Raw genomic sequence first — 20533 nt, 5'->3', positions numbered from 1 at the left:
TGTCAGGTGCTGTGTTCAAAGCTGTCCCTCTGTCACCGTTTCAGGAGGCTGAAAGGACTTGCTTCTTTCTGCAGTGAAGCGTCGTATGGAGCCCAAAGGGCAGCCCCTCCTCTGCTTATGGACTCAGCACCGTCTGGACCTCGCGTGGCTTCTGGGGGAAGAAAGTAAATCTGAACCACACTGATGGCATTTTAAGCCTTTCAACCAGTTGCTTCTGAGCCAGACCAGCTGTAAGCTGAGACCTCAAGGAATACACTCCAAGCACTTCTGAGACTTTGCATCTTTCTTACACAAGAAGCTTCTACGCTACAGGCTAACTTCAGAGGCTGACGGGCCAAGTTTGCAGCCACCGAGCTTAGGGGTATAACGAGAAACAGAAATGCATTCATGCTTCTTTTCACGGTGGAGGTGGTTTGCCAAGACTGAAGACCCGGAGTATACATTTTCATTTACATTTTCTTTCCAGAAATAATTTCATACATCCTACGAAAAGGCAACGTCAGATGAGTTACCTTAGTTTTTAGGTAGGATGGGTTCAAAAGGGAGTGTTTTTATTTCCTGAAGGTCACTTTTTCATCTTCTAAATAATTAGCATAGGAGGTTAGAATTGACTTCACATGGCCTGCCTGAGTCTTGGGTTTATTAGATGATGTCAGCTGTCCTAACTGGGAATCAGAAGAGACCAAATCTTGCAGAATTGACGCTTCTCGCCTCAGCTGCTGTCTTGTGAACAGCGGCTGAATTAGTTAACAAGAGGGGCCTGAGTTAGGGCGTGTGTTTGGGAAAGGACTGCCCCTCCCTCTGCGTTAAAAACCCCTTAGCATGCGCATCCTAGATGAGCAGATTTATGTGAAAATCCATTGATGTGGAAGCATTTGTTCCTTCTGTCCCTGGGACTGAGCTTAAAAGATCCAGAATTTCTCTTTTATAGAGAATCGGTATTGATAATGACCTTTTATTTGCATCGTATTTTATACTAAAGGCTTTAGAAATGACAACATATCAGGTTTCCCTGCTGCTGAAGCATGACACCAGGTGAGTAGTCTTAGGAGACTCTGCATATTAGGACCAGAAGAAAAAGCACAGCTTGTAGGCAGCATTTAGGTGAATGGATTATAACTGCCATCGTGTAGTTTGACCAGGATATCATAGGGCTCCCACCAATCTCCTAAGCTTCTTCAGCACAGTAATTCCCACCGTAGCCCAACGACGCTGGATTTAAGAGTCTGGTGCTTCTATGAAGGCGATCCATCCGCTACCACCTTGGTATTGACCTACTAGAATTAGCTCTAGAGCTGAGACAGAAATAACCCAGCGCAGTCATGAGCCAGGGGATGGCTCGTTTGCTCGTCTCTGCGCCCTGGAGAGGAATTATTTGAGCAGCATTTATTTTTTTCCTGCTTGAACGCACGTGATCGGCTCTGGCTGTTGTCTGTTAAGTGATGACTCTTAGCTCTGTCCTATTTGCACTTAAAAAAGAAATAGACCTTTGAACATCCCTGTGTTAGAGAACGCGGAGATATTTTGTTTCCAAATCAGTCTTCTACTTGACATGTAAAGTGAGCATTAGAGGGTATTCTTGGGCAGTCCAGTGGTTAGGATTCAGCACCTTCACTGCCGAGGGCCTGGGTTCAATCCCTGGTCGGGGAATTAAGATCCCGCAAGCTTGCACGATGCAGCCAAAAAAAAAAAAAAAGAGTTTAAAGTGAGCATTAGAACTGCCTTTCCCGAGGACACTTTTATCTTCCCTCTTGCTGCCCCGTGCTTTGCTCTCCCGCAGTCGTGAGCTCTCACGAGGCCTCTTCCTCGTGCTGGGAGTGTCCCTCCATCCGCAGCTCAGAATCCCTGTGCAGACATGAGCTCAGGGTATGTCGTGCACGTGACCTCCGTTCCTTTCACTGAAATGGGAAATTAGAGGGTCTTGTGGTAATGCACAGCCTTTCCTGTCTACCTGGTGTCCAGTCATAGTTGATTGACTTTCTTTTTTCTCTTCCTTTTTTAGCCTAAACCAATGGTTCCTAAGCTCTGGTACTCACCAACTCTTCTGAGACTTGCCCTTACGAAATATATGTAAAGTATTTAGGACCTGATCACAAGAGGTCCACGAAAATGCAAGTTTCACTGTAAGTCACATGTGTGCCGTCCGTAGTTTGTAATCTGATCACTTTTGTGATGACAGAGGGGTGATCAGAGTGGGCCGGGGTTGTGCTCCTTTTTGTAACCTGAGTATATTTTCCACATGTAGAGCCCTCTTTAACTTCGGAGGCAAAAACCCTTGCAGGAGAAAGCTAAGATGGATGGGAATGAGACTTTGGCCACAAATCCTGAAACATCACTTTTGATCAATAGAGAAATACTTAGGGTTAAAAAATTGATTTCATTTGATACTGCATTTGAAAAATCCTGGGTTATTTTGTTGTGGACCATTTTTAAAGTCTTTATTGAATTTGTTACAATATTGCTTCTGTTTTTGTTTTGGGTTTTTTTGACCCCAAGGCATGTGGGATCTTAGCTCCCTGACCAGGGATCGAACCCGCACCTTCTGAATTGTAAGGCGAAGTCGTAACCACTGGACCGCCAGGCAAGTCCCAATCCTGGGTTATTTTTATCCAGAGGAAGACAGTTTACTACTATGTGCTATGGAAACATACAACGATGTTATAGTCTACACTCTTTGTAAATGCTGTAGAGGACAATCCAGTTGGCAGTTCATATCAATATCCTGCAGAACTCAGATAAACAGCTGCTAGGGTGCTGATGCCAGGAATGGCCATCAGCTAATAACAGGGCTGGGAGTGCAGGTGCTTGTGACTTCCGGCACTGCAGAAGCTCACTGACAAGGATGAGCTCAGGGTTGGAGAACAGCCACGTAAAGGCATGGGGTTTTCTAATCTTGTGTATATGGAATGTATTTTTCAAATGTAGATTTTTCTACTTTAGATAAAGTGTTAATGTTGCTGTTACCTAGGTTAAGCACTATTGTCTGTGCTAGTAAAAAAAAAAAATAGAAAAGGAAAAAATATCCATCATTGCTTTAAGGCAGTCAGCTTGCATCAATTTAGACCTTATCATGACTATTTTGCATACTGGAATTGATAAATTTGTAAATGTTGGTTTTCTTACATAAGTAGTTTTGTAAGACCTTTTTTTAAATTTGTGAATAAAATTGTTACCTGGTACTCTTACCAACACGTCTGGTGAGAAAATGGCTGATGGTGTGAATGCAGGTATGTGTTCCCCTTCTGCTCTGCATGGAGGGTCTCACCAAGATCTCCTCTTTCCCCACGTGTCCCTCTCTGGATTTCAGACTCTAGGAGGGAGATTTGGAATCCTCTGGTTACATCTCTCGGGCTGGTCAAGCTACTGAAAAATGTACCGAGTTATTTGAGAAGCTTTAGTATCAAGGTTTTATCATGACCTCTTTCTTTTTTTTCCTTCATTTTGTGACACCGAGAGGGAAGGTCTGAAGAAGGAGAAGTTTTCCATTCATTCTCTTTTGAGGTCAGTGGGGTGTTCTCCTGGGAGAGGTGGGCTGTGGGAGTGCGGGACGCGCACAGGGCAGTGCTGGTCACCGTGAGAGCCCGTGTTTCTTCCCAGCTCCTCCCCTTCTCCCTTCTCCGCCCCCGTCTTCCTTCCCTTCCTTCCCTCAGTAAAGCTTTGTAAGCTGTTCCTAGATTTTGAGAGGAATTTAGACTTCCTGGAAAAAAATGGCTCATTTATTCTTTTAATTTTATTTTTATTTTATATTAGAGTATAGTTGATTTACAATGTCATGCGAGTCTCAGGTGTATAGCAAAGTGATTCAGTTCTACATATACATGTATCTATTCTTTTTCAGGTTCTTTTTCCAGAATAGGTTATTTGCAGTGTCACCAGCTTGGTGTTAAATGTCCCTGTGGACTCCATGAGGGAAGGACATTCATTAGCTTCTCTCCTCTTTCCCAGTGTCCGTGCGGACTTGGGAGAGGGAGCCTTGGGGGACCACCGGCTCTCTGAGGAAAGTAGCTCAGGTCCTAGGAGGGTCTAGCAGGAGGCCCAAAGTGTTCTGTCATCACACAGATGACACATTTGCATGATTACAGCTGTGATGAGTCTGTTTGCAGCTGTCCACTTGTCATTCTGAATATGTCCATTTGTCCCATTTTAACTTGAGAAGTTGTCTGAGTTTTTAAAAACGTATTTGGCATCCAAGAAGGTAGGAAAGTACAGCTTAACTGTATCGTTCAGTTATATTGAAGCTAAACAGCAATCTGAGAATTTCCAAAATCTTCTATAATTTTGAAGACATTTCACGAAGACCCGGTGGATGATTCTAAACACGTAATTGTCCCAATCAGCCGTCAGCTCTCAGGAATATTGCTTAATGTCACATTTCAGCCAGAGGAAGGTTGCAAGGTTTCTACCGTAGAGATTCAGCAGGCCAGGGCCAGTCCTTTCATAAACCACCAGTGGCATTTGAACTAGTGTGATTTCTGGCTGCTTTCAAATTAGCCTTTCCAAGAGACTTGAACGTTAAAAACTTAACCAGCAAAATACTTTCTCTGGAACCATGGGTGGTCTTCTGAAGCAGGTTTCAATGATTCATCTGTAAAGACAGAGGATTCCTTCTTTTTTATCTTAGTTTCTAATGGCATTAACTATTCCTCCTTAAGACAGAAATAGCTGTGTTCTCTCAGTTTTGTTTGGGGTTGCCTGTAGCCAGCAGTGTCCTGCAGAGGGATTTTCCTCCCCTGGGTTGACTGTTTACAGTCAATAGAAGGTCTGCAGAATAGGCTGGCAATCCTTTAATTGCAGGTGAGAGAGGCAGGTGCCCACAGCCTGGTACACATCACCCCTTGGTGAATCAGGTAAGAACTGTGTCCCCTGAAATCTGAGCGCAAATCTAACTCCTCTCAGAGGTCTTCACTGGGAAGAAGCTGTTTCCTGTGTCAGCCCCTCCTTCCTTCCTTCAATATCTTGATATATGTATATAGTTGTATAGGGTATGTGCTCGGTCATAAATGCAGTGCCGAGGTTGAAGCAGACACTAAGTATGAGGGAGACAAGCCTTCTAAGTATTTACCAAACGGGGCGCGATTGTAAGGAGAGTGCAGCTTCCTCTGAGGCGCAAGGGAGCAGCGACGATCTGTGGTCAGTCGGACGAGCACGGAAGCTGGGGACCCTTGTTCACGGCCGAGGTCCCCATGAGCAGCATGTGGAGAGGCCCAGCTTGTTCTGGGAGCGGTGGGACCAGGTCTGGGGGGAGGCCGAGGCTCCAGCCTGACAAGGGCCTGAAGCCTGTGGTGCCCGGGGTGTCGACTCTGCCCTGGAGGGAGTTTACTTGCCTTTAAACAGATGGGTGATGTGCCTTGAAAACCCTGAAATCTCTAGTCTTCCAGAAGCTTGGAAATTAGACCTCTGGCTGGGAGCAGGGCGTGGGCCAGCTGTGCATGGAGAGGCGGACGGCCAGTCCCTGTTTGGAAACACCGGGGCTGAGACTCTTCTCTCATGGGGCTCACCTTTGTCCTGTTCCGATCTCAGCGGAGACGGGGCTGAGCACGAGGTGCACGCTTGGGGCTCAGCTGAAGCACCTGCTAAGGTCAGATCCGCACTTCCCGGTCCCTGAGAGGCCTCGGCTGGGGACGGGACTCACTCCCCAGCCCCGGGGTGGCCGTATGTCCCACAGCAGCATTGCTCAGACGCCTGGCCTGAGTTGGCCACTGGGTGACAGGCGTCTGTCCACTCGCTTCTAGATCTGAGCCAGCCGCCTTCGTCTGAGAGCAAAAATCCTGCCTGCCCGTGTTTCCTCAGCCCCTCGCGCTTGTCTTAGAAACGCTGCCACGTTGGCTGTTTGCTCCTCGGGTGGCCGAGCAGCCTGGCCCAGAAAGTCTCGAAGCTGGCCCCTGGTTTGGGGAGGGCGGCGAGGCCCGGGGAGCCTGTGTGCAGCCTTGCCTGCTCCCCCAGCTCTCCCCACTGCTCGCCCTGGTCCCCGCGGTGCAGCCTGTCGGCTCCCTGGCACTCAGCACCCCTGCTGGGAGATCTGCCCGGGCAACTTTAACCCCAGGTGAGTGCCCGGAGAGAGAAGTAGTCAGGTGGCTGGAGATGGAGCCCAAGCAGGAAGGTGAGGGAGGAGCTGCACAGAGAACCCAGGGCCCTCCCTGAACCTGCGCCCTCACTGAGGGAAGCGACCCCATGCGGGTTGCGGGATGGGGGGCGGAGCAAATGAGGAGCGGCTGCAGTCACGTGACCCAAGGGTCCCGTGTTCTGCCGAATGACTGTGTTAATCCGAATGTCCCTAAAGCCTAGGGAGAGAAACTGGGATTCAGTGTTTTTTCAGATGCGCCATTCAAAAGTGGGGAGGGAAGACGCGCGTGTGAGCTTGCAGAGAGGAAGCCTGCCTCCTTCCGTTGCTGCCGTCCCCCCACTGTGGCCCTCACCACGTGGCCTAAGGTCTGGGTCCCCCGTTCCCCGGCCATGCAGGTTCCAGCTAACGCGGGGGCCACCTCCTGGGCCGCCCATGGCCGCCGTTCCGTCCACGCAGAGCACCCAAAACGCGTCCAGGAGGGGAGCTCAGGTCGCATCCGAGTCCCATCCGACCGTGAACGTTGTATTCCCTCGAGGACTCGCACATCTAATAAACCTGCGCGGTAATTCTTGCGCTCGGCTGTCAAGCCTAGGACAAGGCGCCTTTACGGATGTCGTCCCTTCCTGGAAGGTGAGTTTGATGAGGAGGTTATGGAAGGTCAGGTTCCAGCTGAGGCCCCTTGAGAGAATGTCTTCTCTCAGCTCATAAACCAGTCAACCACCCATAATGCTGTGGATTCCAGTCACTCTCTGAGTGGATCCCAGTTAGATATGGCGTTGGGGAGGGTGATGGTTAATTTACGTGTCGACTTGGCTGGACCACGGTGGACATGTATTTGGTCAAACACTGGTCTGGATGTTGCTGTGAAGGCATTTTTTTTAGGTAAGATTTTTAGATGAGATGAACATTTGAAGCAGCAGACTCTGAGTCAGGCAGATGACCCTCCACGGTGTGGTGGGCCTCGTCCAATCAGTCGAGGACTGAAGAGCAAAGGCTGAAGCTCCCTGAGGAAGAAGGAATTCTGCTTCCAGGCGCCTTTGGATTCAAGCTGTACCATCATCTCTTTGCTGGTCTCCAGCCTGCTGGCCTGACCTGCAGACTTTAGACTCGTCAGCTCCGCAATCTCTTACCTCCTTAAAATCAACCTCTCTCTTCATCTACCCCCCCTACAACACACACACACCCTACTGGTTCAGTTTCTTTGGGAAAACCTGACTAATACAAGGACCAAAGACTAATCAATCAGTCAGTCCCCAAGCTGCATAGACACCAGTGACCAGAACTTGTGGAGCTGTAATATGAGTGAAAGGTTCTCTTTCGGGCAGACTGTAGAATCTCGAGGGGCCCCAGGTGTTCTTAAAGGCCGAGTCACACAACCCAGAGGTCACTGCTCGGAAACCACTGGACCGTCTCGTCTTTTTCTTCAGGCCCAGCTCCCTTTGCCCCCGACTCCCTTTCCTCCCTTCTCGTAATTCCCATCCGGTCTCCCCCCTCCTCTCTCTTCTCTCTACTGTGCAGATGGCCTCCTGCCAAAGAGGCTTCGTCCGTGAAGGGAAAGGCCTGGCTCTTGTTGGTTTTGATACGATGACTGGACGTTGGTTCAGGGAGAATAAGAGAAAGAAAGCTATGGTTCTCTTCTGGAGGAACGGCCAAAATGACACTTCTGAGGTGAGCGCTTGCCTGAAAACACTGTTGTCATTTGTTGTGAAACATGCAAAACAGCCAGCGAGTGTGGTTCCCTTTGGCTGAGAGCTTCAGTACAGAGAACCTGTAATTATTCTGCCTCTTCAGCAGCCCGGGCAGTGGGCACTGCTTTCCTGTGAAGCACAGAAAGCGCCCAAGGTCTTCCGGGGACTCAAAGACAGAATCGGAGCAAGAACATCTGTTGTCGTCCACAGCTCCCAAGGACATTCTCAGGAGTCCAGGAGAAACTTGTTCCCCAAGACCCAAAGCAAAGTCCCTGCAGGCGTCACTTCTCCCTTCCCGAAAAGCCAACCCCACCTGCATGATCGTATAAGTCATTCTGGGGGAACACTGTCTTCATTCTAAACACAAGTTCTGTGCTGCCCTCTGACTGGGATTCTGGGTCCCAGGAATGGCATCTCCTAAAAATCCAGCATGCCCTTTCATAAGCAAACCAATTCAGCTGTCAATTTCCACACCTCTTCAAACAAAATGTAGAATTTGTTAGTGTAGAGCAGGAGCCTGAATTTTAGAAAAATCCTACATTAAACAGAACAGTAGAGTCCGCCACACAGGATAACAAGCTCATGGCGTAGAAGGTGTTCCTCATTTTAAACACATGTGCCTTATCTGGCTTGATCTGCCCCTATGGTCAAAAGTCTGTATGGCTCCATGGGTATAAATATTGTTTTTTCACCAAAATTCAATCCAATGGATAAAGAGTTACCTCTACCAAAGATAATACCGGCTTTGGAGACAGCTCTAAAAGATGCATTTGAAAGAAATCTTAAGTAACAGCAACATTATCAGAATAATGAATCGCCCAATTAAGGAACGTCTTTGAAGTTAATGGTATTTATCTGGATATTCAAGGCTTGTTTAAAATCTCAATACTTAACTGCTAGACCTTACACGCTGCACATTTCTGTCGGAAGTGATGAATATGCTCAAAGCCAGATTCCGCGCTTGGGGACCTCCTGATAATAACGTGACATTTGAAAACAGCTCATCTCTTATTCAGCACTTTTACATCCGTTATCTCGTTTGGTCTTCACATCTGTCCTACGAGCAGGATTACGATCTTCATCTTACAGATGAAGAAATGGAGATTCAAAGACAGTAAAAACCAGCCTTAAAGTCAGTAAATGGTAGAAAGTAGTAGAAAACATGTAAAAAGGTTTTCAGCCAATAGTGGTAGAGCTGAGATGTGAACCCTGGATTCCAACCCTCAGAGCCATGATCTGGTCACGCGATGCAGCCGAGGAGTCCCTTTCCACACTGCGGTGCAGGGAGAGGGGACCCGGGCTTCTGGCCGCATTTGTGTGGGATGAAGGCGTGGGACTCCTGGCTGCACCTACAGCCCCAGGATGGAGCTGGAAGGACCGTAGAGATTGTCCAGTCCTGCAGCTTCAGCCTGGAGATCTGCAGAGCCCAGAGTTATGAGGAGGCTGCCCCAGGGAGTGAGAGAGGCCTGCAGGGGGTACCTGGCCCATCTCAGCGCTGCTCCAAACACAGAACCATTCACCTCTTACTCTGCAAATGCACAGACGTGGACCCAGAGAATCCCCACTCCATCCTTGGTCTCCTGGCTCTGAATCCATGGAAGACAGCAATGGCTTCATGATAATGAATACCAAGACAAAAAGCAGAGAGACCAGATTCTAGTCTGAGTTCAGCCACCAACAGCTGAGGGAGCTTGGGCCCATCACTTCTCTGGATTGTTTTTCTTACTCTATAATATAAAGGAATCAGAGGTTCTTTCAGGCCCTTGTGTTCTTCAAGTTGGAATCCCAGGTTATGGAGACTCAGAGCAGCCACCACAAGGGCACAGCCCCTCATGTCACAGCACTGTCCCTGCCCCCTATAGCCAAGCTCACCTTCCATACCTGCCACATACCGTTGGTGGCTTCCAGTTCAAGCCCCAGGGTCCCATCCTTCTTTTACTGTTACCCCAGGAAAATAGTAGGACCTGGCTGTGATCCGTACCCCGCACCTCCACTATTTCTGGATGCTGTTGGGGCGGAAACACCAGGCTCCTATGAAAAGTGTGCAGACCATGGAACACCAGAGCAGCCATGGGTCCCTGGGAGGTCGTCTGATCCTTTTATTCCTCTCTCAAAAATGTTTATCCATCCGCAGTGGAATGGATAGACAAAACGTGGTCTACCCCCAAAATGGACTATTATTCAGCCTTAAAAAGGAAGGGGGGGCTCCCCTGGTGGCGCAGTGGTTGGGAGTTCGCCTGCCGATGCAGGGGACACGGGTTCATGCCCCGGTCCGGGAAGATCCCACATGCCGCGGAGTGGCTGGGCCCGTGAGCCACGGCCGCTGAGCCTGCGCGTCCGGAGCCTGTGCTCCGCAACGGGAGAGGCCACAGCAGTGAGAGGCCCGCATACTGCAAAAAAAAAAAAAAAAATGGTGATGATTTCTAACTCTCCAGAAAGAATATAGTAAAAATCAGAGAGAAAATATGTAAAACTATCACCGAATAGGTGCTCCATAAGTGGAAGATATTACTGTCTCTACATGTATTACCAGTATAATTAGATGTGGAAAGAGTCTGCAAGCAAAATGGAAAGAGGCCTCGGACAAGAAAATGTTGCCTGCCTTCCAGTAAACAGGGAATGTTGCCTGCATCAAACCATCAGCCAGGATGGTGCACCCTGAGGGGATTCAGGATGGAGAAAAACAGGACCCTGGCCCTAGACAGTTCAGATGCAGATCTAAGGAAGGATTTCGATGAGCCCAGACTCTCGCATCTTCCCATCCACAGAAAAGCACGAAAATCATTAACTTGCGATGTCTGTGTTCTGTGATTAGCGGTCATCATTAGATGCTCCACTACATGTTTGATTGTTTCCGGCAAAAACTCCTGTGCATCCCGGCTCCTCCCTGACCCCTTCGGAGAAGCTTCTCAGAGCATCTGAGAGGCTGTCTCCTGGGCCATGGTCCTCAGCAGCAAGCTCCCCGAAGAAAGCGTAACTCGCAACTTGTAGGTCGTGCGTTTTTCCTTTTCAGTCGACAAGTTGCTTCTGCCTGTTCCTCTGGGCTTGTGGGGGTCGGTTCAGAGCTCCCCACAGTAACGTGGGATTCTTTGGAGGCGGAGGGAGACTGAGGCCAGACTGTGGTCTGGCGGCCTTGTTCCCTCCAGGAGGTGTGTGTAAGGGAGGAGGAGGTGGGAGGGGTACAAGGAGACCGCGGTGTTTCATCCTGGAGCCGGGGGTGGTTTTCCAGCACCACTGCAAGCAAACTGCTCTGGGCCGGCATGGAGATGCGCACCCCCCAAGCCTGGGTGCACACATGCACGTGTGCAGACAGTGAGACGGCAGTAAGCTGGGAAGCAGCGGGCCAGGCTTCCCAGGGAATCTCCCAGAACCTGGCATCCAGGAAGGAGATCTCAGCCATGAAAGGCTGTGGGTGGGCTGCAGGTGCCAGACCAGCAAGTGTGGAGGAAGCAGCAAGGGTGACGGGCAGAGGCTGCAGAGGTGACAGCAGCTAGGAAGTTGGTGTCGGCACGTGGCCCAGAGTGTTTGCTGTGATCCACCTGTTCTGTGAGGATTCTGTTCTGGGATTCTGGGATTCTGTTCTGGGATTCTACCGGTCCCTGTTGGGTAAACCTATCCAATACTGCCTCAGGGGATGAAGGCCTGGGAAAAACCAGCTACCCAGGAAGCCCAGAGAGCCAGGGATTCAGGCAGCACCGGCTGCACCCCACGCGGGGGCTCTGTCCGTGCTGATGTGCCACAGAAGTTTACCTGCAGGGACAGAAGAGACTCTGAAGAAAGAACCAAGGGCAAGAGGGACCAGACAGAACAATCTGAGAAAGCCCTCCTGCCCGGTCTGTCACCAAAGTATCTCAGAAGAGGAGAGCAGACACCCAGAGCAAGAACCAGCTGACGCAACAAGGGCCAGATTACATCTCCAAGAACTTGCTGCCATCCAGCCACCGTCTGGAATAAATCTTGTTACATGATTAAAGATACAAAAAAAGAAATAGAAGATTATGGGACTTCCCTGGTGGTCCAGTGGTTAAGACTCCGTGCTACCACTGCAGGGGGTACGGGTTCGATCCCTGGTCAGGGAACTAAGATCCCACATGCTGCACGGCATGGCCAAAAAAAAAAAAAAAAAAATTATGGGCAAGGAAAACAAGCAGGTGTAGAAAATAAACAAATAGAACTTCTAAAAATTAAAAACATGATAAATGAAATTTAAAACAACAAATGGCTACGAAGCAGAAGAGACAGTTGAATATCAGTGGGCTGGAAATTGGATCTGAGGAAATAGAAGGGACATATGATAGAACACGTGAAAAATAAGGTGAGCAAGTCTAACATGTATCTAAAAGAAGTTTCAGAAAGAAAGAAAATAGAAGATGAGGGAAAGAAAATTCGCAGCGGCCGTTTTCCGGGACCAAGTGTGTATCTCTACAGTCATGCCCTTAGATCCAGGAAAGCAGGCACCCTGCCCTGGGCCCTGCATCTCAGGGAGCCCCAGGGCTGCCAAGTGCCTTGCTCAAGGTTTTCTACACCCCCTCCAAAGGCGAGGATTAGCAGGGCTGGCAGTGTGTAGTCAGGATGCCCAGCGCCTGGAACAAGCCAGGGTGGACCAGAGGCCTGGTTCCCCCCCTTCAAGGCACTCTCTGGCTCTCTATCTGGCTTATGGGGACATCGAGTCTTGCCCCTCTGGGTTGTCCTGGGGCATAATTTAATGCTCAAAATGAACACGCAGGCCCAAAGGTGCACTTAAGTGCAAGAACATCGGTATATGGCATTGCAAGATTCAAACAATAGAATCAATCAAACCACGTGCAGCGTAAGGAAGTCAGGAGGCCGAATGATTAGTAATTGAGTTGCGAAGCCTCAGGACTTGGGGCCCACGCAGGATGCCGGCTGCTGCTGGAATAACCAGCCCCCAGCCCCCGGCTCCACAGCTGATGCAGCTGATGGAGGGCAGGAGGGGCGGCTGCAGCCACACCTGCACCCAGTAACATCCATCAGCGAGCCCGCATATCCGGCCCCTCGGCGGCCCGGGAGGAGCACTGCCAAGCGGGCGGGGGTCAGCAGGCCTTCTCCCTGAGGTTCAGGCCGGGGGACGCGGCCTGGGAGCGGCCCCGCGTCCCCACAGAGACCCACACCCGTCGGCTCAGACCCCAGCACTGGGACCCCAAGCACCGGGAACTGCCGGACAAGCCTTCTCGGCAAGACCGCTCCAACGCTGGTAGGAAGAAAGGTGGTTTGTTTGGGGGTTTGGCTGCTTTTCTTTTGCTTTTCTTGTGGCAGAAGAAGGCGGGGAGCACGCGGAGAGAGTCCGCTGGGGACATTAACCTGTCCGGGTCCCTTCCCCGTCACCCGCCCTGTGCCCGCCCTGCGGGGACCCAGCGCCCTGTCCTGCTGGGACACCGTGTCAGACTGGGGGCGCCAGCTCGGCGGTGGTGACCGAGCCTCCGGACGCCGGAGGTCCCCCGGATGCTCTGGTCCTCCCGAGCGTCCTGCGCGCGGGGTGCGCGCCCGCCCGGGGGAGCAGCCTGGGTTCGGGCCTCGAGGCAGCCATTAACTCGGCGTTCTTGCAGCTCTCCCTCCCCAGTGCGCTGCGGGGCTTGATCTGATCCCAGTCCTCGTAGCCGTAGCCCGAGGTGGGGAGGAAGGATTTCTCCTTTGTTGTGGCTCCTTTGAAGACCTTGGGCTCGCATTCCTCTGAAGCCCTCCGAGCACAGCCCGGCTCTCCTGGCCTCCCTTTCCCCGACTTCGGGGCTGAAGCTGAGATTGTATCTCGGCCGCGGCTGTTTTCTCCCCCCAGCGAAGGACCCCCAGAGCGGGGAAGAGGGAGCAGGCCCGCCCAGTAGCCGCAGGGGCCCGGGCCCCGGTGTTGACAAGCCCGCCTGGGCCTGGCCCGGCTGCGTAGCTTCTGTGACCATGTCCTGGGATCGGGCAGCTTCGAGGCTGTGCCGCCCGAGAGCCCCACGCGGCCCCGCTCGCTCGCAGGAGGGCCCTCGCTTGGTTTCACCCCCCGTTTGCCGTCAGCATCTTGAAACTCTCAGTACTTGTTTGCACAGGGTCCCCTGTGTTCACTCAGGATCGGGCCCCCGTGGGGTAGAAACTTGGGCCCGGCCTGGAGCACGTTCACGTGACTACTTGGGGGTGAGCAGACGCGGGGAGACCGAGGGGGAGGGGGAAGGAGGTGGGATCGGGGTCCTCCCCACGTTCCTCCCCTGCCCCGACCCTCCTGTGTCTCTCATTCTAAATGTCCGTTGTGCCTGCTGGGACCAGGGCCTAGAAGGGTGCCGGGCAGCCCTGTCCCCGTGAGCCAAGTAACCCCCGCCTTGGGGACAAGGAATGGGGCCCCTGCCTCTGGTTTTACTGTGTCCGAAGCATCTCAAATTACGGTGCCTTGAAAACAAAGATGAAGCTTCCTTTGGATTTCCTGGTATAGGCTAATCAGAGAAAAGCAAATGTCTTCTGAAATGTAGCAAAAGCAGTCAGTGATGGCTTTAAATGCCTGGCGTGATCCTCCAGAGACTGAGAATGGATGGTGTTCGTTATGCTCTGAGGGCGGCAGTCCAGGTTATCCCAAGAAAGCCTGACTGGTGACTCCACTCTCTCTGGGTGTGGGTTCATGATCTCCTCAGTCTGGGAGAAGATTGGCCTCAGTATTTACTTCCTTGGGCTTTACAAACAAGGGGCCCTGAATGACCAGCATGGCGGGGGGGTGCAGTGTGGGGAGAAGGAAGGAACGGAAATTGGGGGAACCTTGGAAGAGTGGACAAGGGAACCCTAGAATCCTGCCTCTTTCTCTGACCTTACGATGCCTCGGCTCATTCTTTTTTTTTTTTTTTTTTAATTTTTATTGGAGTGTAGTTGATTTACAATGTGTTATTTTCAGGTATACAGTAAAGTGAATCAGTTATATATATACATATCCATTCTTTGTTAGATTCTTTTCCCATATATGCCATTACAGAGTATGAGTAGAGTTCCCTGTGCTATACGGTAGGTCCTTATTAGTTACCTATTTTATATATAGTGGTGTGTACATGTCAATCCCAATCCCTCCCCACCCACAGCTCCAGCTCATTCTCATGCAAACATAAAAAGGCTGGAAAAGTAGCACTTTAGGGAACATAGAGGATTTTGGAAAATTTAGCCGATTCCATGAAAATCCATGCCATTCAATGAGCATTGGTCTGGGTGAGGTGGGGTGAGAGGTGTGCCTTGCCAACCCCCATGTATGGAATAAATCTGAGAGTTGGAAAGGACTTATGTGTAATCAAGTCCTGACCATAAATAATCAATATGGGAAAAGTCCTGACTATATTTATTTTTTTTTTATTGAAGTATAGTTGAGTTACACTGTTGTGTTAATTTCTGCTGTACAGCAAAATGATTCAGTTTTATATATATATATATATACAATAAAAATATAAAAAATATATATATATATAAAATTCCTTCTTTTTTAAATGTTCTTTTCCATTATGGTTTATCATAGGATACTGAATATAGTTCCTTGTGGTATACAATAGGACCTTGTTGTTTGTCCATTCTTTATAGAGGAGTAGTTTGCATCTGCTAATCCCAAACTCCCAATCCATCCCTCCCCCGACCCCCTCCCCCTTGACAACCACAAGTCTGTTCTCTATGTCCATGAGACTGTTTCTGTTTTATAGATAGGTTCATTTGTGTCATATTTTAGATTCCACATATAAGTGATATCATATGGTATTTGTCTTTCCGGCTTACTTCACTTAGTATGATAATCTCTAGTTGCATTCATGCTGCTGCAGATGGCATTATTTCATTCCTTTTTATGGCTGAGTAGTGTTCCACTGTATATATGTGCCATATCTTCTTTATCCATTCATCTGTCGATGGACATTTAGGTTGCTTCCATGTCTTGGCTATTGTAAATAGTGCTGCTATGAACATAGGGGTGCATGTATCTTATTGAATTATAGTTTTCTCTGATGTGTGCCAAGAAGTGGGATAGCTGGATCATATGGTAATTCTATTTTTAGTTTTCTGAGGAACCTCCATATTGTTTTCCATAGTGGCTGCACCAACTTCCATTCCCACCAACAGTGTAGGAGAGTTCCCTTTTCTCCACACCCTCTCCAGCACTTGTTATTTGTAGACTTTTTAGAAATGACCATTCTGACTGGTGTGAGGTGGTGTCTCGTAGTTTTGATTTGCATTTCTCTAATTAAACAATGTTGAGAATCTTTTCATGTGCCTGTTGGCCATCTGTATTTCTTCTTTGGAGAAATGTCTGTTTAGGTCTGCTGCCCATATTTTGCTTGGGTTGTTTGGTTTTTTGTTGTTGAGTTGTATGAGCTGTTTGTATATTTTGGAAATTAAGCCCTTGTCAGTCATATCATTTGCAACTATTTTCCTCCCATTCTGTACGTTGTCTTTTCATTTTGTTTATGGTTCCTTTGTTGTGCAAAAGCTTGTAAGTTTGATTAGGTCGCATTTGTTTATTTTTATTTTTATTTCTATTGCCTTGGGAGACTGACCTAAGAAAACATTGGTAAAATTTATATCAGAGAATGGCTTACCTACATTCGCTTCTAGGATTTTTATGGTGTCATGTCTTATATTTAAGTCTTTAATCCATTTTGAGTTTATTTCTGTGTATGGTGTGAGGGTGTGTTCTAGCTTCATTGATTTGCATGTGGCTGTCCGACTTTCCCAGCACCACTTGCTGAAGAGACTGTCTTTTTCCCATTGTATGTTCTTGCCTCCTTTGTTGAAGACTAATTGACCATAGGTGTGTGGGTTTATTTCTGGGCTCTCTATTCTGTTCCATTGATCCACATGTCTGTTTTTGTGCCAGTGCCATGTTGTTTTGATTACTGTAGCTTTGTAGTATGGTCTGGCGTCTGGGAGGGTAAAGGAAAGGTCCTGACTATAAACAATTAATATGGGGAAAGTCCTGACTATAAAAAATCAATATGGGAAAAGTGAGACCCAGAGGGGAAAACACTGACTTAGGACCACTTCTGCCATCATGTTATCATCACCATTAACCGTCCACACATTCACCGACCACTTAGTCTGTTTCATGCACTGCATTTGCCACATTTCCTGCGACAGCTGTCCCAGGACGCAGGCAACTGGGGTGTAGTGTTAAGTGTCAGCAGTGTAGGTATTCAGCTCAAATTGTTCCCTCAGCTGAGATCCCGCCCCGGAGTTGCTGACGGCCAAGACGGTTGATCCTGAAACTGTCAATTTAAGGTGAGATTTGAGAACCGAGGAGGGTGGTTACATGGTTCACGTGTAAACCATCTTCAGAGTCTGAGAGCAGATGCATGGAGATCAAATAAGTTTCCAGGATCAAGCACGCCTGTTGTAAACCTGCTCCTTTGTAATTTACAGTGTGCTCCTAAACCAAAATAACTCTGGAGATACTGAGATAAACAATTACATAGAACAGAAGGAGAGAGTATTATTGAGAACAATATCCAAAGGGCTGGAATCAAAGCCAGAAGATGTTGATAGAATCTAAATGTATTAAGGATCCCATTTGACAAGGCTTGGACTTGAGCCCTCCTGGTAGAAAAATCTCCATTTTATTTCTAAAGATCATGCAGGAAGAGACTCTCCCTACCAGCACCTGCACTCCCAACCCAGGAAATCTTTCCTTGGCTCCCATCCCATGCCTCAGGATTAACTACGGAGAAACTTTATCTCAAATCTTGTTCTAGTACTAACCCATCTGCATCATGTAAAAGAGATGGGAAACACAGCTAATTTCTGCCCTTGATAAAAGAATGCCTCACCCCTGGAGGAACACTTGGGCCCGAGCGTGAGATCCTAGTCACGCGGTCCTGGTTATTTTATGTCTTCATCAGAGCTCACGTCTCTGTGTCTTCGCAGGACTTCCCCGAGGCCCCAGCAGGCAGGGCCTGGAGGCAGGAGGAGGAGGGGTGTCCGTGGTAACGTTCGTCCCTCTGGCATCGCCTTCCTGCCCAGAAGACCCGGGGAGGCAGCTGCCCATTAACCGAAACTGCAGGAGCCTCCCAGTTGAGGATGAGAATAGGATGCAAAAAGCAAGGGGCGATCATTAAGGGCAGTAAATAAAAGGCGGTCCAGGGTGGAAAAAATGCAAGGATTACCCTAAGGAGGACAAGAATCCCAAACATAGTTATTAATGGCAAGGAGATAAAGTGTTTGGAAACAACAAACACTGAGCAAGAACTCAGGGGAATGAGAGAAGGCCGACAAATTATATGTGAGCTCGTAACGGGATCCAGGGATACAACCGCACAGAGCCCAGCAGTTGTGAACCGCATAGTTGAGGTATCGCGTCATGGACCAGGGAAGAGGGCCGTCTCCCCAGAGCCCCCAGAGCCCACAGGCCGGCCCACAGATGGCGGAGATTTAGCTGAGGTGGAGGGGATGGAAAGAGGGCCCTGCAGAGGGTGAGCGGGCAGGGCTGGATGGAGAGAATTCCCAGCAGAGCTGGTTCCGTGTGGACAGGCCAGCCAGGCCCAGCCCCAGGGGACGGGGAGGCCCACAAGGGCGGGGCAAGTCATCACCCACTGCGTGCAGACCCGGAGGCCGTGGGGCCACTGGCCAAGCAGCTCTTCTAAGCATGTTGGGGGACAGGCAACAGCACGGCCCATGGGCTCTTGGGGGGTCTGCAGAGCAGCCGTGGCCGTGGCCCCCTGGGAGCCTTGGGTGAGCTCCTCAGGAAGGGATGGGCATTTTCTCAGCCTCTCCAGGCAGCCCTGCCGGACGCCATCAAAGGCTGAACTTGGCAGGGACTGGGTGGCCTGTTCCCACCTCTGTCCACCGAGACCCAGGCCTGGTCTTTCTGTCATTTCTTGGGGTCTATTGTCTGCCCATGTTTCAAGCTGAGAGAAGGGCTGGCAGCAGAGGAGACTGGGGATGACAGAAGCAGAAGGCAAGAAGGCCCCGCACAGGGTGGGCACAGAGTGGGCACAGGGGCCAAGGCAGTGTTGGGGGTAGCCTCCAAGGGCATCAGACAGCGGGCTGAGGCCAGGAAACCATCCCCGGGACCTGGGCCCGCTTTCAGCCACAAGCAGCTGAGAGGCTCATCCATTGTGTGATGCACGCCTGTCTCCCATGCCTTGTGCAAATGTGTATTGATCCCCTGCACTAGACTCAAAGTGCAAAGTGACCTGTGTGGACCCCGGTAGGGACATGGAATAGGGGGAGATGGACGGAGAAGCAGATGATCGTGCTCGGGGTGGTGGGTGCGTGAAATGAGACCCCTGGGGTGGGAGTTGCCGCTCTGCCCACAGTGAAGACCTTGTTGGGGGGATGCGCGGGCTCCTGCAGACCGAGAAGGGTCTGGCCAGGCAGGGGGAGGGGTGAGGGCAGCTCTGCACAGGTGTGGAGTATAAGGTTGAGGCTGGATTCACTCGGCCTGACCTTTAAGCTGTGTGACCTCAGGCAAGCAACTTAACGTCTCTGGGCCTCAGTTCCTCATCTCTAAATAAGGATGGAAAATGGTACCTACCTCCCAGGGTCGTCCTGAGGATTACACGTGTTGATGTATTTAAAGACCTTAGATGCGTGTCCGGCACAAAGAAAGTGCTCGTTAAACGGGAGCGGCTGACTTTTGTCATGTGTTGGGAGAACTTGGGAAAATTCAGTGTGATTGGACGGGACAGAGAGACACAAGCTCGAGGGCTGGAAGGGGGCAGACAAGGAGGGCGACGCCCAAGATGTCACCTCGGGCAGGCACAGGCCTTGGGTCTTTTGGAGACTGAGGTGAGAAATAGCTTTCTACCTCTCATGGTATAGATTTCTAAGTATATTACTTTTTTCATTATATTTAAAATCATTTTCCAATTCCATGACCTACAAACCTAAAATTAAAACATGCTGCTGTTTTTGCGTCATTCAGGAGCTGTACAGAGCTATTGCTTAAACATGTATTTACTTATGGCCAAAAGAACAAACAAAAATGAATGTCAGAGTTTATTATTTGGCTCAAAAAAAATGCATCATGCTGGGGCAGCTGAAGGAGAAAAAATGAGTTCTACAAAAATAGGTGACCCCAGGTGGGAAGATAAGTAATCAAAGCAAAAATCGTTAGTATTTTAGTGCTTATGAAATCCTTCACCTAAATGCAGTGCTTGAAGGTCCTGCTCCCCTTTCGGGCTCTTGGCCAGGGAGGTGCCGGGCAGAGGTGCTCAGGGTCCAGGAGAGGACTTGGGGTCAGAAAAACCTGGGGAGAAACCTCAACAAATCTCTTAGGTAAGGAAGAAGACACTGATTTTTAAATTAATTTATAATGTATTCACCTCTGCTTCTTAAAAATATTATATATACACACCTTCCCCAAAAGCTACATTTCTCCAGGTGAGAGATGGAATGTTGAACTACTCTGCACTCCGGGCCTCTGTAGGGAGCTCGGCCCCCCTCCTCCCGGCTCTTGAACCAAGGAGCAGGAAAGCAGGAGGGGCCGGGTCTCAGTGCGGCCACACATTGGAGGAGCTGGGCAGTCGCTGTTCGCCTTCACCTTCTCCTCTGCGACACCCTGCCTCAGGCACGGACCTGGGTGGGCCTCGCCGCCACTCTCTCCTCTGGGCTCTCAAACACACGTGAGCCCTCATAACCTTTGTCCTCCAGTGAGCTAACCCTAGCCCTCACCCTCACCCTAACCCTAGCCCTAGCCCTCAACCTAACCATAACCCTAACCCTAGCCCTAGCCCTCAACCTAACCATAACCCTAACCCTAGCCCTAGCCCAAGCCCTAACAATAGCCCTAGCCCTACACCTAGCCCAAGCCCTAGCCCTAACACTAACATTAGCC

General features: G+C 49.7%; 1 protein-coding gene across 1 annotated transcript in view; it reads left to right on the top strand.

The window, feature by feature from the left end:
• The window catches only part of TNFRSF19 (TNF receptor superfamily member 19), a gene marked incomplete at its 3' end in the record, with an annotated part of 79351 nt that extends 79274 nt beyond the window's left edge, over positions 1 to 77 (top strand). Inside the window, exon 10 of the mRNA XM_079721774.1 lies at positions 45 to 77. Within this exon, the coding sequence (XP_079577900.1) occupies positions 45 to 77 (33 nt within the window). The remainder of the gene's footprint in view (positions 1 to 44) is intronic.
• Positions 78 to 20533: the final 20456 nt, after the last annotated feature.

The sequence above is a fragment of the Hyperoodon ampullatus genome, assembly GCF_949752795.1.
Source record: "Hyperoodon ampullatus genome assembly, chromosome: 16".
Taxonomy (NCBI): Eukaryota; Metazoa; Chordata; class Mammalia; order Artiodactyla; family Ziphiidae; genus Hyperoodon; species Hyperoodon ampullatus.
Note: the sequence above shows the minus strand (reverse complement) of the source record. Positions and strands in the feature narration are given on the sequence as shown.